General features: G+C 45.4%; 1 protein-coding gene across 5 annotated transcripts in view; it reads left to right on the forward strand.

Annotated features, from left to right (window-relative positions):
• LOC115093864 (aldehyde oxidase-like) overlaps positions 1-12,710 on the forward strand; it is a 241,379-nt gene that overhangs the window by 174,981 nt on the left and 53,688 nt on the right. For all 5 annotated transcript variants that reach the window (XR_003857428.1, XM_029606215.1, XM_029606213.1 and 2 more), the window contains exons 24-26: positions 1,295-1,381; positions 9,265-9,456; positions 10,258-10,485. Coding sequence is in view for 4 of the 5 variants with exons in the window: in XM_029606215.1 (XP_029462075.1) it covers positions 1,295-1,381; positions 9,265-9,456; positions 10,258-10,485 (507 nt within the window). In the remaining variant the exon portion in view is untranslated. The remainder of the gene's footprint in view (positions 1-1,294; positions 1,382-9,264; positions 9,457-10,257; positions 10,486-12,710) is intronic.

Genomic DNA, 12,710 nt, shown 5'->3' on the forward strand with positions numbered 1-12,710 from the left:
CACTTTGAATACCAGCAGCCGACAGCCTGAGTGCAGGAGATCGCTCCAGGACCCCCGCTGGACCACCAGGGACTTTTGGCAAGTCTTGGGGGGGGGGGGGGAGGGTCAGGAGGGTGGGGGTTTATTCGTTAGTGATACATAGTATTCATGGGGGTTCGCCATACGTTTCGTGACCCCCACGAATACAACGAATATGGCATATACGTTGCGGATTGCCAATACGTTGCAAACGAATGCACACCCCTAGGGAATATTAAGGCTCGGCAGGAAAATTAAGACTGCATTGGGAATGACTAAGGCCCAAAAGGTTTACGGGGGGAGGGAGTCACAGAGGGGGATTTATTGAGGCTTGGTGTGGAGGCACTAAGGGAAGAGTGGATCAAACAAGGGAGAGAAGAAAGAACAGAGGATTGCACAGACACAGACACAAACACACAATTATACACAATGTAAAGAAAATCTTTGGAAATGTTATATAATCCATAAAGTACACCTTTCCACTCTTGAGAAGGGGGGAACTGGATGGGGTCCATTTTTAGGTGGATCAACTTATCTGGCTAACTTTTTCGGGATAGTCAGGGATGCGCCTGCACTGCTGAATATACCAGACCATCTTAAGGACAACCAGGTAACTTTATCCAGCCAATTATAGGACCGCTCTATGGCACGGCTAGAGTTAGCCAGTTAAGTTATCCATCTAACTCTGAATATCGGACTTAACCAAATAACTTAACTGGCTTAACTCCACTTCAAAATCCCCCCCGGAATTCCTCAAAATTATACAGCTATGTTTTATCCAGTTAACTACTCAGCCAGATAACTCAGATACAATCAGCCAGTGGGGATTTTCAAATCCTGCCATTTGTCCAGCTGGATATCGGCCTCTATATGTTTAGTACACTGTGAAATTTTTGAACTCTGAAATCCTCTCATTTATGACAAGCAACAATATTTACTGAATACTTATGTTTCTTTGTAGCTGAAGATGGAAAGATGCATATTTAATACAGTATTTTCCCAGCTTGCCAAGCCAGATCAAATATGGGAATCAGAGCTGAGTCACATTTGACCCAGAAAACTGCATGCCAGGTTAATAGTTCTTGGATCTGTACTGAGCCATGCCAGGTCAGAGTCAGAAGTGGCTCAGATAATTTGAACTAAGGCAATCCATTCCTTTCTCCTCAGCATCTGAAGATAGCTTGTCATTGTGTACATAGTACTGAAGAGGATAATTCAGATGTTTAAATCAAATGTTTAATCAGCAACAGTGAAATTGCTATTAACATTGTTTTAGGTTGGATTCATGAATGATGGGAGGATTATGGCTGCCGATGTCACATTTTACAACAATGGAGGATATTGTCTTGATGACTCTGTCTTGGTAAGTTTCTAAAAGTCCAATTCTGAAGGAAGCACTAATATTACAATTACCTTCAAGGAAGACAATTTTCAGCAGCCTGCGTATGGCTAAAGTTTGCAGATACGAAATATCCACAGACATTAGCCAGAATTTTCAAAGCAGATTTATGCTCATGTCAGCTTTGAAAATTGCCGTGTTGTGCTTGTACTTGTGTACACATATGAGCAGAAAGTTACACCTGCTCCCAAGCAGGTGCAACTTTCTGCATGTACATTTACACACATACTTTTGAGAATTGAAAGTATACACATAAATTCTTTTCTCACCCCATGGACAGGCCCGATGCCACCAAGTGTGCAAACCGTGCAAGGGCACAGGACGGCACACAGGGTTGGATGGCATTAGGAGCAGGGAAAGATCTGTGCTGCCTCCAGTGGACCTGATCCCACCTGTGGCGGAAGAAGAAAAGGCCCGTGGTGCCGCCGTTGGACCCGATCACACCGGTGGCAGAAGAGGGAAGTTCATGGTGCCAGCATGGGAGGAGGAACTGCCTGATGGGCTTCCTCTGCTATGGCCTCATCCTTCTGCCATTGGTAGAATCAGGTCCACCAGTGACACCATGAACGTTCCTCTTCTGCTGCCGGTGTGATCAGGTATATGCCATTGAATTGTCCAAAGGATTTACTTAAGTAAGTGCACTTTACTCGTGAAAATGGTTTTTGAAAATTGCTATGATTGTATGTTACATTTACATACTTAACTCCTTTGAAAATTACCCTATTATACCCGTATCATAGCTTACTAAATATACTCCTTTCAGAGTTAAGTGACTAAATAGTAGGGATGTGCATTCGTATTGACCGCATATGTAAAACGCTACTCATATTTTTTTTTAACTTAAAAAAAGGATTCGACATATACGATCGGATTTCCCACATATCCAACATAGCTATGTTGGATATGTTGGAAATCGCGATTGTTGAGCCAAAATAAAAATTTAAACCCCCTCACCCTCCTTAATCCCCCCCCCCCAGACTTACCACAACTCCCTGGTGATCGAGCGAGGAGTGAGGATGCCATTTCTGCAATCCTTGGCGAGAAGCATGTGACGTCGCGCCACGTCGAGTGACGCGGCGCCACGTGATTCCCGGCGAGTTCGCGCCGGAAGGCTCGTTCGGCCCAAAAAGAACTTTTGGCCAGCTTGGGGGGACCTCCTGACCCCCCCAAGCTGGCCAAAAGTTCCTTTTGGGACGAACGAGCCTTCCGGCGCGAACTCGCCGGGAATCACGTGGCGCCGCGTCACTCCGACGCGGCGTCACGTGATTCCCGGCGAATTCGCGCCGGAAGGCTCGTTCGGCCCAAAAAGAACTTTCACGTGACGTCCCAAGCTGGCCAAAAGTTCTTTTTGGGCCGAACGAGCCTTCCGGTGCGAACTCACCGGGAATCACGTGGCGCCGGCGTCACTCGACGTGCCGCCGACGTCACATGCTTCTCGCCAAGGATTGCAGAAATGACGTCCTCACTCCTCGCTCGATCACCAGGGAGTTGTGGTAAGTCTGGGGGGGGGGATTAAGGAGGGTGAGGGGGTTTAAATTTTTTTTTTTTGCACATATGGACATATACCCAACTCATTTAATTTTTTTTATGTCCATATTGACCGCAAATGGGACCCCCTTTGGACATATGGACATATGGACATAAACTTTTGCTCTGCACATCCCTACTAAATAGGCCCATTTGAAAACTGAGCTGAGCTGAATTCCTAAATTTAGGGGCCTAGTTTCACAAGGTCCCTAAATTTAAGTGGCCAAAAAGGAAGGTCAGGGAAGAAAGTTAGGCAATTGGCTCTGATTTTCAATGCTAGGCATCTGAAGCCTGGATTTATCAAAATGCTCTAAATATCGCATGCGATAGAAAAAGGGGCATGTTTCATGGTAATAAGGCAGTTTATCGCTAATACCTATGTTACCCTAAATTGCGATAACTTTTTCTTCCTACATGCAACCACTGGGGGAGAGAGCCTAGCCATAATGCCCTCACCCTAGATTTATATGTCTATGGGAGGCCCACCTAGTAACTCGAGGTGAGGTTTAGGTATTAGTTTAGGGGGTTAGGGGCCACTTTGACATTCAAAGTGAAACATACGAACAGAACAGTGCTCTCTTGTGAAGATTTGATGACCTTCAGAGTGAGGAAACTCACCCAAAGATGAGATTTGTGCAAGGTTCTCTTAACATAGCTTGTTGTTACCCAGATAGAGTCCATCAAGCTAGGTTGAGAGAACATTGCACAAATCTCCTGTTACAGGTAAGCAACATTTGCTTTCTCACCGAAGGCCCTTTCCCTGTATGTACCCAGATGAGTCCAGACAGCTGGCTTTTGCCTCCCGTCCAGCAGATGGAGACTAGGGATGTGAATCGTTTTTGAACGATTAAACTTATTGTCAGATAATTTTAAAATCGTCCAAAATCGTTAGAGTGCACGATACAATACAAATGCCCCCGATTTATCGTCAGGGGCATTTGTATTGTATCGTTAAATAAGGGGCGGGAAAACCGGCATACCAAAACAACCCTAAAACCCACCCCGACCCTTTAAAACAAATCCCCCACCCTCCCGAACCACCCCCCCCCCAAAATGTTTTAAATTACCTGGGGTCCAGTGGGGGTTCCCGGCGCGATCTCCTCCCGCTCTCTGGCCACGGCTGCGTTGAGAAATGGCGCCAGTGGCCCTTTGCTCTTATCATGTGACAGGGCAAAGGTAGCACCGGCGCCATTTTGGTTCCTGGCTCCCGACATCACGCGTGTGGGAGATTGGCGCCGGCCGTACGGCAACATGATTCGAGTGCAGGAGGCCCCCCCAAGCTGGCCAAAAGTCCCTGGGGGTCCAGCGGGGGTCCGGGAACGACCTCCGACACAGACCACAAATCCAAATGCGAAGAGCTCGCCCTTTATTTTCACAAAAAAATTGAAACCATTATGGCACGCTTCCCCCCTCCCTCATAAGCACCAACTCCCCCTCCACAAAACTGACTATCACCTCACACAGAAACCCTTCCACTACCTCACATACTCCCACCACAGCACAGTCAGGCAACACCTCCGCAACACTCAACTCATTGAGACCACTACACACACCGAGGTAGAATCCATTCTTAAGAAAATAAACCCTGCAATTCATCCCACAGACACCATCCCCACCAAAACCCTCCTCTCTATTTCCAATACTATTTCCAAACCTATTGCCAACATCATTAACAGCTCTATCTCATCTGACACTGTACCTAGCCTACTCAAACCAGCCATAATTAAACCCATTCTAAAAAAAAACCACACTCGATCCAGCGGACCCAGCCAACTACCATCCAATCTCCAACCTTCCCTTCATCTCTAAAATACTAGAAAAAATCATCAATAGGCAGCTAACAACCTATCTAGATGACCACCACATCCTCTTCCCATCTCAATACGGTTTTCGCCGACACCATAGCACTGAAACCCTCCTCATCTCCCTCTCTGACCACATCCTGAAGGCCCTTGATAAAGGCCAATCATATATCCTTGCCCTCCTGGACATTTCCTCCGCATTTGATACAGTCAATCACAACATTCTAACTGAGCATCTAAGAGAAATCGGAATATCTGGCCCCGCACTCTGTTGGTTTCAATCATATCTTTCCAACAGACAATACAGAGTAAAAAGTGGGCACTGCGAATCAAAACCTGTCAACCTGTTGCAGGGTATCCCCCAAGGCTCCTCACTTTCCTCCACTCTATTCAATATATACCTCCTTCCTCTCTGTCAGCTCCTATCTGGACTCGGCCTTCCGCACTTCATATACGTGGATGATGTTCAGGTCCTCATTCCTGTAACTGATACCATACCCAAGGCCTTGAAAACATGGGAATCTGCCCTTTCAGCCATCAGCTCCCTGCTCACCGGCAATTACCTTGCCCTTAACACTTCCAAAACGGAGCACCTTTTCATCTCACCCCTCCACAACAACATTAACCCCACTCCCAATCCTCCCCTCCCCAACACCTCTTTTACTCAACACGTTCGTAGCCTTGCTGTCATCTTAGATAACTACCTCAACCTAAAAAAATTCATCAATTACACCTTGAAAGACGGTTTCTTCAAGCTCCACATGCTAAAAAAAAAAACCTGAAACCCCTGCTCCACATTAATGATTTCTGCACAGTCCTCCAAGCCACCATATTATCCAAACTTGATTATTGTAATGCCATCCTCCTAGGCCTCCCTAAAAATGCCCTCCGGCCCCTTCAGATGCTCCAAAACTTGGCGGCACATATCCTCACCAATGCCCACTGGGGCGACCACATCACCTCTGTCCTCAAGCACCTACACTGGCTGCCAATCAACTCCCAGATCATTTACAAATCGCTAACCATCATCCACAAAGCTATCTACAACCATGACATGCCCTGGTTCAAAGAACCTAAACTGTCCAAACTTAAATCCAACAAAGAACGTGCCCTTTCCATCGCCGGGCCTGCCCTCTGGAACAAGATGCCCCCTAGTCTTCGCCTAGAACATTGCCCAAAAAGATTCAAATAGAACCTCAAGACCTGGTTCTTTAAACAAGGTTACACCTAACCCCCCCCCCCCATACCCTCCTCCCCCTCTGTAAATATGCCAGGCTGAAATGCCATTGTAAATATGACTCGTTTATATGCCTCATAATCCCCTCTGTAAATTCCTTTCTCATTCTTAGTTAATCTATTCTATACTGTATATATGACTCGTAATTCCCCCTCTAAATTCCTTCCTCATTCACAGTTAATCTACTCTATATGCAGTATCCCGTTGTTACACTGTGTTACCTGTTCTCTGTAAAGCTCCTTGCTGTATTAACCGAGATGATGTTCCCAATGTATCCCGGTACATAAAAACTAGGGATGTGAATCGTTTTTCAACGATTAAAATTATCATCTGATAATTTTAAAATCGTCATAAATCGTTAAAGAACGCGATACAATAGGAATTCTAACGAATTATCGTTAAAAAATCGTTAATCGGGTTAGTGCGGAAAAACCGATTTTTTAACTAAAAAATCGTGCCAAACACGATTTTCTTCTCCTGCCAGACGATTTCGATTGTTAAGACGATCGGGCACACGATTCACATCTCTAATAAAAACACTTAATTAAATAAATAAATAAATAAATAAATGTTTTTGAGGAGCTTGGCCTGGTTCTACCCCAGGCAGATTCACTCCAAGACATGGTCAATCCGGTTCTGGCGGGCTTATGGGGCCCAGCCAGGAATTTTCCGCTTCATCAGTTGCTTCAACAGCTTACGGCCCGGGAGTGGGATGCTCCAGATGCGGGTCTCAGAGTGGGTCGAGCCATGGACAAGGTATATCCTCTGCCGGAGGATGTAGTGGAACTTCTGAAGGTACCTAAAGTAGATGCCGCAGTTTTGGCCGTCACAAAGCGAACTACTATCCCAGTGGCAGGGGCAGTGGTGCTGAAAGACCTTCAAGACTGCAAACTTGAGGTCCTCCTGAAGAGAATTTTTGAGGTCTCGGCCCTTGGCATCAGGGCCACCATCTGCTCCATACGAGCCTCAGGTGGGTGCAGCAGTTGCTGAGCACACAGGATCTTCCTCCACAGGAGGCGGCACAAGCAGAGCACCTGGAGGCGGTAGTGGCTTATGGGGTAGATGGCTTATACGACTTGCTCCGTACATCCTCCAGAACCATGGCCTCTGCGGTCTCTGCATGACGGTTCCTGTAGTTGCACAATTGGGCGGCTGCCTTTCAAGGGTAAGTTGCTGTTTAGGGAAGAATTGGAGCAGCTGATAAAGTCGTTGGGTGACAACAAGGTCCATAAGCTTCCCGAGGATAGACCTAAGAGCACCCGGGGCTTCTTGCTGACATGCGCTCGCTTTCAGGGACAAAGACGTTTCTGCCAAAACAGGACTTCTGCCGCGGCGGGTCTCCCAGCGGCGGGGCGCTCGCAGCCCTGGGCTCATTCGTTTCATTACCGTTGAGCAGGCCGAGATGGTTCCGGATAGGGTGCCCTTGGCGCCAAGCCTCCACAATGAGATCCAGCCAACCCATTCCTCTATCCCTGCCATGGGAGGACGGCTGTCCCTTTTTCTCGAGGAATGGGTCAAGATCACCTCAGACCGGTGGGTCCTAAGCATCATCGAACTCTGCTACGCTTTAGAATTTGCTTATCCTATCCGAGACCTCTTCATGGTTTCCCCCTGCGGCTCACAGGCAAAGAGGCAAATCGTATGTGAGACCCTCGACAGGCTACAATCTTTTGGGGCCATTGTTCCTTTCCCCCAGGACGAGTGGGGAGTGGACAATACGATGATGGTGGCATACATCAATTGCCAGGGGGCACCAAGAGCAGACCAGTGGCTCTTGAAGCTCAATGTCTGGATGGCCTGGGCCAAAAAGCATCTAGCCCTGCTAGTGGCATCTTACATTGTGGGGGTCGACAACATGCAGGGGGACTTTCTCAGCTGCCAAACCCTGGATCCCGGGGAATGGGAGCTGTCCCGGCAGACGATGTTCTTCATATCCCGCCGATGGGGAGTTCCCCGTCTCGACCTGATGGCAACACAGCTGAATGCCAAGGCACCCCGTTTCTTCAGCTGCAGGCGAAAACATGGAATGGAAGAAGTCGATGCTCTGGATCTCCCGTGGCCACAAGACGTGTTGCTTTGTGTTTCCTCTTTGGCCCCTTATAGGCAAGATTCTCCGGCGCATAGAGATTCATCCAGGACAGATAATCCTCGTGGCCCCTGAGTGGCCCCGAAGACCCTGGTTCGCAGACCTGGTCAACCTCGCAGTGGACGGACCTCTTCGGCTGAGCCATCTTCCAAACTTACTTCATCAGGGTCCTATGTTTTTCGACCAGGTGGACCTGGCTTTTGAAAGGAGACGCCTAAGGAAACTGAGATATTCAGTAGAGATGGGAATCGTGTGATCGATCGTCTTAACGATCGATTTTGGCTGGGGGGGGGGGGAGGGAATCGGATCGACGCGGTTTTGTTTTTTTAAATATCGTGTAAATTGTAAATCGGGGGAGGGCGGGAAAACTGGCACACTAAAACAACCCTAAAACCCACCCCGACCCTTTAAAATAAATCCCCCACCCTCCCGAACCCCCCCAAAATGTCTTAAATTACCTGGGGTCCAGTGGGGGGGTCCCGGTGTGATCTTCCACTCTCGTGGCCTGAGAGTGGAAGGTCACACCGGGACCCCCCACTGGACAAAATGGCGCCGGCGCTACCTTTGCCCTGTCATATGACAGGGCAAAGGTAGCGCCGGCGCCATTTTGGTTCCTGTCCCCTGATGTCACGAGCGTAGGAGATCGCTCCCGGACCCCCGCTGGACCCCCAGGGACTTTTGGCCAGCTTGGGGGGGGGCCTCCTGACCCCCACAAGACTTGCCAAAAGTCCAGCGGGGGTCCGGGAACGACCTCTTGCACTCGAATCGTATTGCCGTATTGAAAAATGGCGCCGGCCATATGGCCATATTGCCGTATTGCACGCACGCATGCACCTAGGGGGAACCCCGGGTGGGGCCGGAAGTTAGCGGCGTCTCATGCGCTCGGGAGGCCGAGGAGGCCCCAGTGTCAGCAGTTGCGAGCAGACTCGGAGAGGCAGGCCGTGGCAGGGCCCAGAGGCATAGCCGAGTGGAAGGAGCAGGCATGGGGGTTCCGCTGGCGGTGAGTGCAACATGTGGCTACACAGACCCTGCTAACTTTGCTATCGGGATTGTGTTTAAATATGGATCTCTGTATGAAACAATAATGTGACTAATACTCAACTACACAAACAAGAATAACTTAGAAAATTCAATTTACCTTACTTTCTAAAGAAAAAGAAACCATTTTAATTTGAAATGTTTTTCTGTACCTAAGGTAATGGAGGTATCTTTAATAAACATGGATAATGCTTACAAGATTCCCAACCTGCGATGTCGTGGTCTAGCCTGCAAGACAAACTTACCATCAAACACTGCCTTCCGAGGATATGGATTCCCCCAAGCAGCACTAATTACTGAAACATGGGTTGAAGCTGTAGCCACCAAATGTGGCTTACCAACAGAGAAGGTGACCAGAACAAGAGAGCTATTACAATGCAACTCACTATGGGGTTTATGTACTAAACCATGTTAAAACTGACATAATAATGCAAGTTACCAGCTGGTCTTAATTAGAGATGTGCAGCCCCCAAAATGTAATTTCGGTTTGTTTTTCATTTTTTAGGGAGGAGGTTTATGGGTTTTGTTTCATTTAATATTTATTTTGGTTTGGTTCATTTGCTGAACTGAAGTAAAGATTGAAAAACAAACAAAAACAATTCCAAACAGAAGAAAGCAAACAGAAACAGGGCCTCCACAGGTTTCTCTGATCCCTTTCCATACCATCTACTTGAAAACCTCCACAGCCCCTACTTACCTCGTTCATGGGGTTCCTGTGAAAGGGGAAGAATGGATGCTCACTCGCTTCCTATCACACCATCAGCTCTTGAAAATGGCGCCAGTGAGCTCTGAGACTGGCACCATAGTAACATGAACATAGCACCAGTTTCAGGGCTTTTATTTTCCCGTTATTACATTATTCAAATCAAACATTATAAATAGAACACTATAAAACATTGATTATCTACTGCTGAATTTTGGAGAACAAATTATCCACATTTTAGCAAACCCTGTAGGTAGTTTTTATTCATGGGTTTTACACAGATAGTTTTGCTTTGATTATTGCCTGTTGAAAACTGCAGCCCAAAGTTGTGTCTGCTTTTTTCAAGGCAAACATATGTAAGTCTTGATTATTCAGTATTTCTGATTTTTATCTTATTATTATTATTATTATTCAATATTTCTGATTTTTATCTTGATTCTGTTTTAGGTTAGAGTGATTAACATGCATAAAGATATTAGTCAAACCCATTATAAGCAGGAGTTTGATGCAAAGAATTTGACTAAATGTTGGAACGAATGCATGGAGAAGTCTTCTTACTACAGTAGGAGAACAGCCATTGAAGATTTCAACAAGCAGAATTACTGGAAGAAGAAGGGAATTGCCATGATTCCAATGAAATATCCTATTGGAATATATCCAAAATATTGTGGCCAGGTTAGTATTTCAAAATTCCTAATATTCTGAATAAAGTTCGCTGCTCTGACGTCCCCAGATTATAGATGATCTCCATTCAGGATAGCATCAGCCTCACAAGATGGAATAAGTTCTGTCAGTGACCAGAAAAACCATGAAGACGCTTTTGAGTATGCACAGGTCTTCCTGCACAGCTACCTGCTCCATGAACCTCCCCAGTTCTTTTCTTCTGTGAATGCATTCACTGCCAATTGTTGAATTTTTCTCATTTTTTCCACTTTCTGTTGTACTTCTCTTTTTTTTCCTTTTTCAAGGAGAGTCTCCTAAAAAAACAAAACAAATGCCCTCTTCAAAAATTGTGCTCGACTTAGTGCCCTCAGATTTTGTTATGGCTACCACCAATCCATACAAATTCAAATGGAAGCAAAAAATATAGAACAATGGCTCAATAAAATATCAACCATTAGGCTATAGTACTTTGTATACATATTTCAGTGGGTATCAGATATGATGCCAAGTATATCAACTCAAACAATGGCTCACCACTTAAGAACATAAGAAATTGCCATGCTGGGTCAGACCAAGGGTCCATCAAGCCTAGCATCCTGTATCCAACAGAGGCCAAACCAGGCCACAAGAACCTGGCAATTACCCAAACACTAAGAAGATCCCATGCTACTGATGCAATTAATAGCAGTGGCTATACCCTAAGTAAACTTGATTAATAGCTGTTAATGGACTTCTTCTCCAAGAACCCATCCAAACCTTTTTTGAACTTAGCTATACTAACTGCACTAACCACATCCTCTGGCAACAAATTCCAGAGCTTTATTGTGCGTTGAGTGAAAAAGAATTTTCTCCGATTAGTCTTAAATGTGCTACTTGCTAACTTCATGGAATGCCCCCAGGTCCTTCTATTATTTGAAAGTGTAAATAACCGAGTCACATCTACTCGTTCAAGACCTCTCATGATCTTAAAGACCTCTATCATATCCCCCCTCAGCCATCTCTTCTCCAAGCTGAACAGCCCTAACTTCTTCAGCCTTTCCTCAAAGGGGAGCTGTTCTATCCCCTTTATCATTTTGGTCGTTCTTCTCTGTAAGTTTCCAATCTCAGTTTCTCACCTTTCTTGTACTCAAATTTTTTAAAACTCATCTATTTTTACCAAAAGTGCTCAATTTCAATTAAACAATCCCATTTTGTTGCCTACGTTTTTCCCAAAGTCCCACACAAACAAGGAGAAACAAGCTATACTTTTCTTTTTCAAAAGTCCTCACAACTATTTCTCTCTTAATCCGGTAAATCTGTTTTTTTTCAGTAACAAAAAGCTATTTCTGCCTGGATCTCTGATTGCATTACATTGCTACAATCAGGCAGGCCTACAACTCCAAAGTAAAGTAAAGGCCCACCAGGTTATGGTAACAGCAATGTCTTTGGCACATCTTTGATCTGTCTCCATAGAAGAGATCTGTAAAGCTACATGGTCTTGCATCCATTACTATCTCAAGAACCCTTCTTGTTAGGACAGTGGCTTTAGTTAGGCAATACTTCAGAGATTATTCATTTAATTCCTTCAATTATTCCCTCTATCCATGGCCAGAAATAACATGCAACTCTAAACTAGGGAATTCCTACTTGTGTGACTGATATTATCTTGCTTGACCACAGAGAAAGCTAAATTGCCTACCTGTAACAGGGATTCTCAGTAGACAGTAGGATAAATCAGCCATACATTCCCTCTCTCCTCTTCTTAAATGTTGAAGTTTAGCTTGCTGTTAGAACTGGGGAGGCTTGCACAGCAGATGACTGTGCAGGAAGACTCATGCATGCTCAGAAAAGCCCTCTTGGTTTTTCTTATCTCTGAGAGAGCTTCTTTTATCTTAGTGCTGTTGGATGACATCATACTACTTGTGTGGATAATTTATCCTGCTGTCTAGAGTGAACCCCTGTTACAATCAAACAGCTTTATCTAGATCTGGATACTGTTAGAGATAGATACAACAGTGTAAACACTACTACTTCTACTATCATTACTACTTAAACACCATTATACATATGAAGCACTGTATGGAGAGACTGACCCTACTCTATGGAACTTACAATCGAGACAAGACAAACATACATGTCAAAAAAAAGTCTGTGGGAAATGTATTTATTGTAGACAAGTGTTTAAGATTTAAAAACAGCTTAAAAAAGGTGAGCTTTTAGGCTAGACTTGAATATGGCCAGAGAAGTAGCATGATGCA

Source organism: Rhinatrema bivittatum, chromosome 6 (assembly GCF_901001135.1).
Source record: "Rhinatrema bivittatum chromosome 6, aRhiBiv1.1, whole genome shotgun sequence".
Lineage (NCBI taxonomy): Eukaryota > Metazoa > Chordata > Amphibia > Gymnophiona > Rhinatrematidae > Rhinatrema > Rhinatrema bivittatum.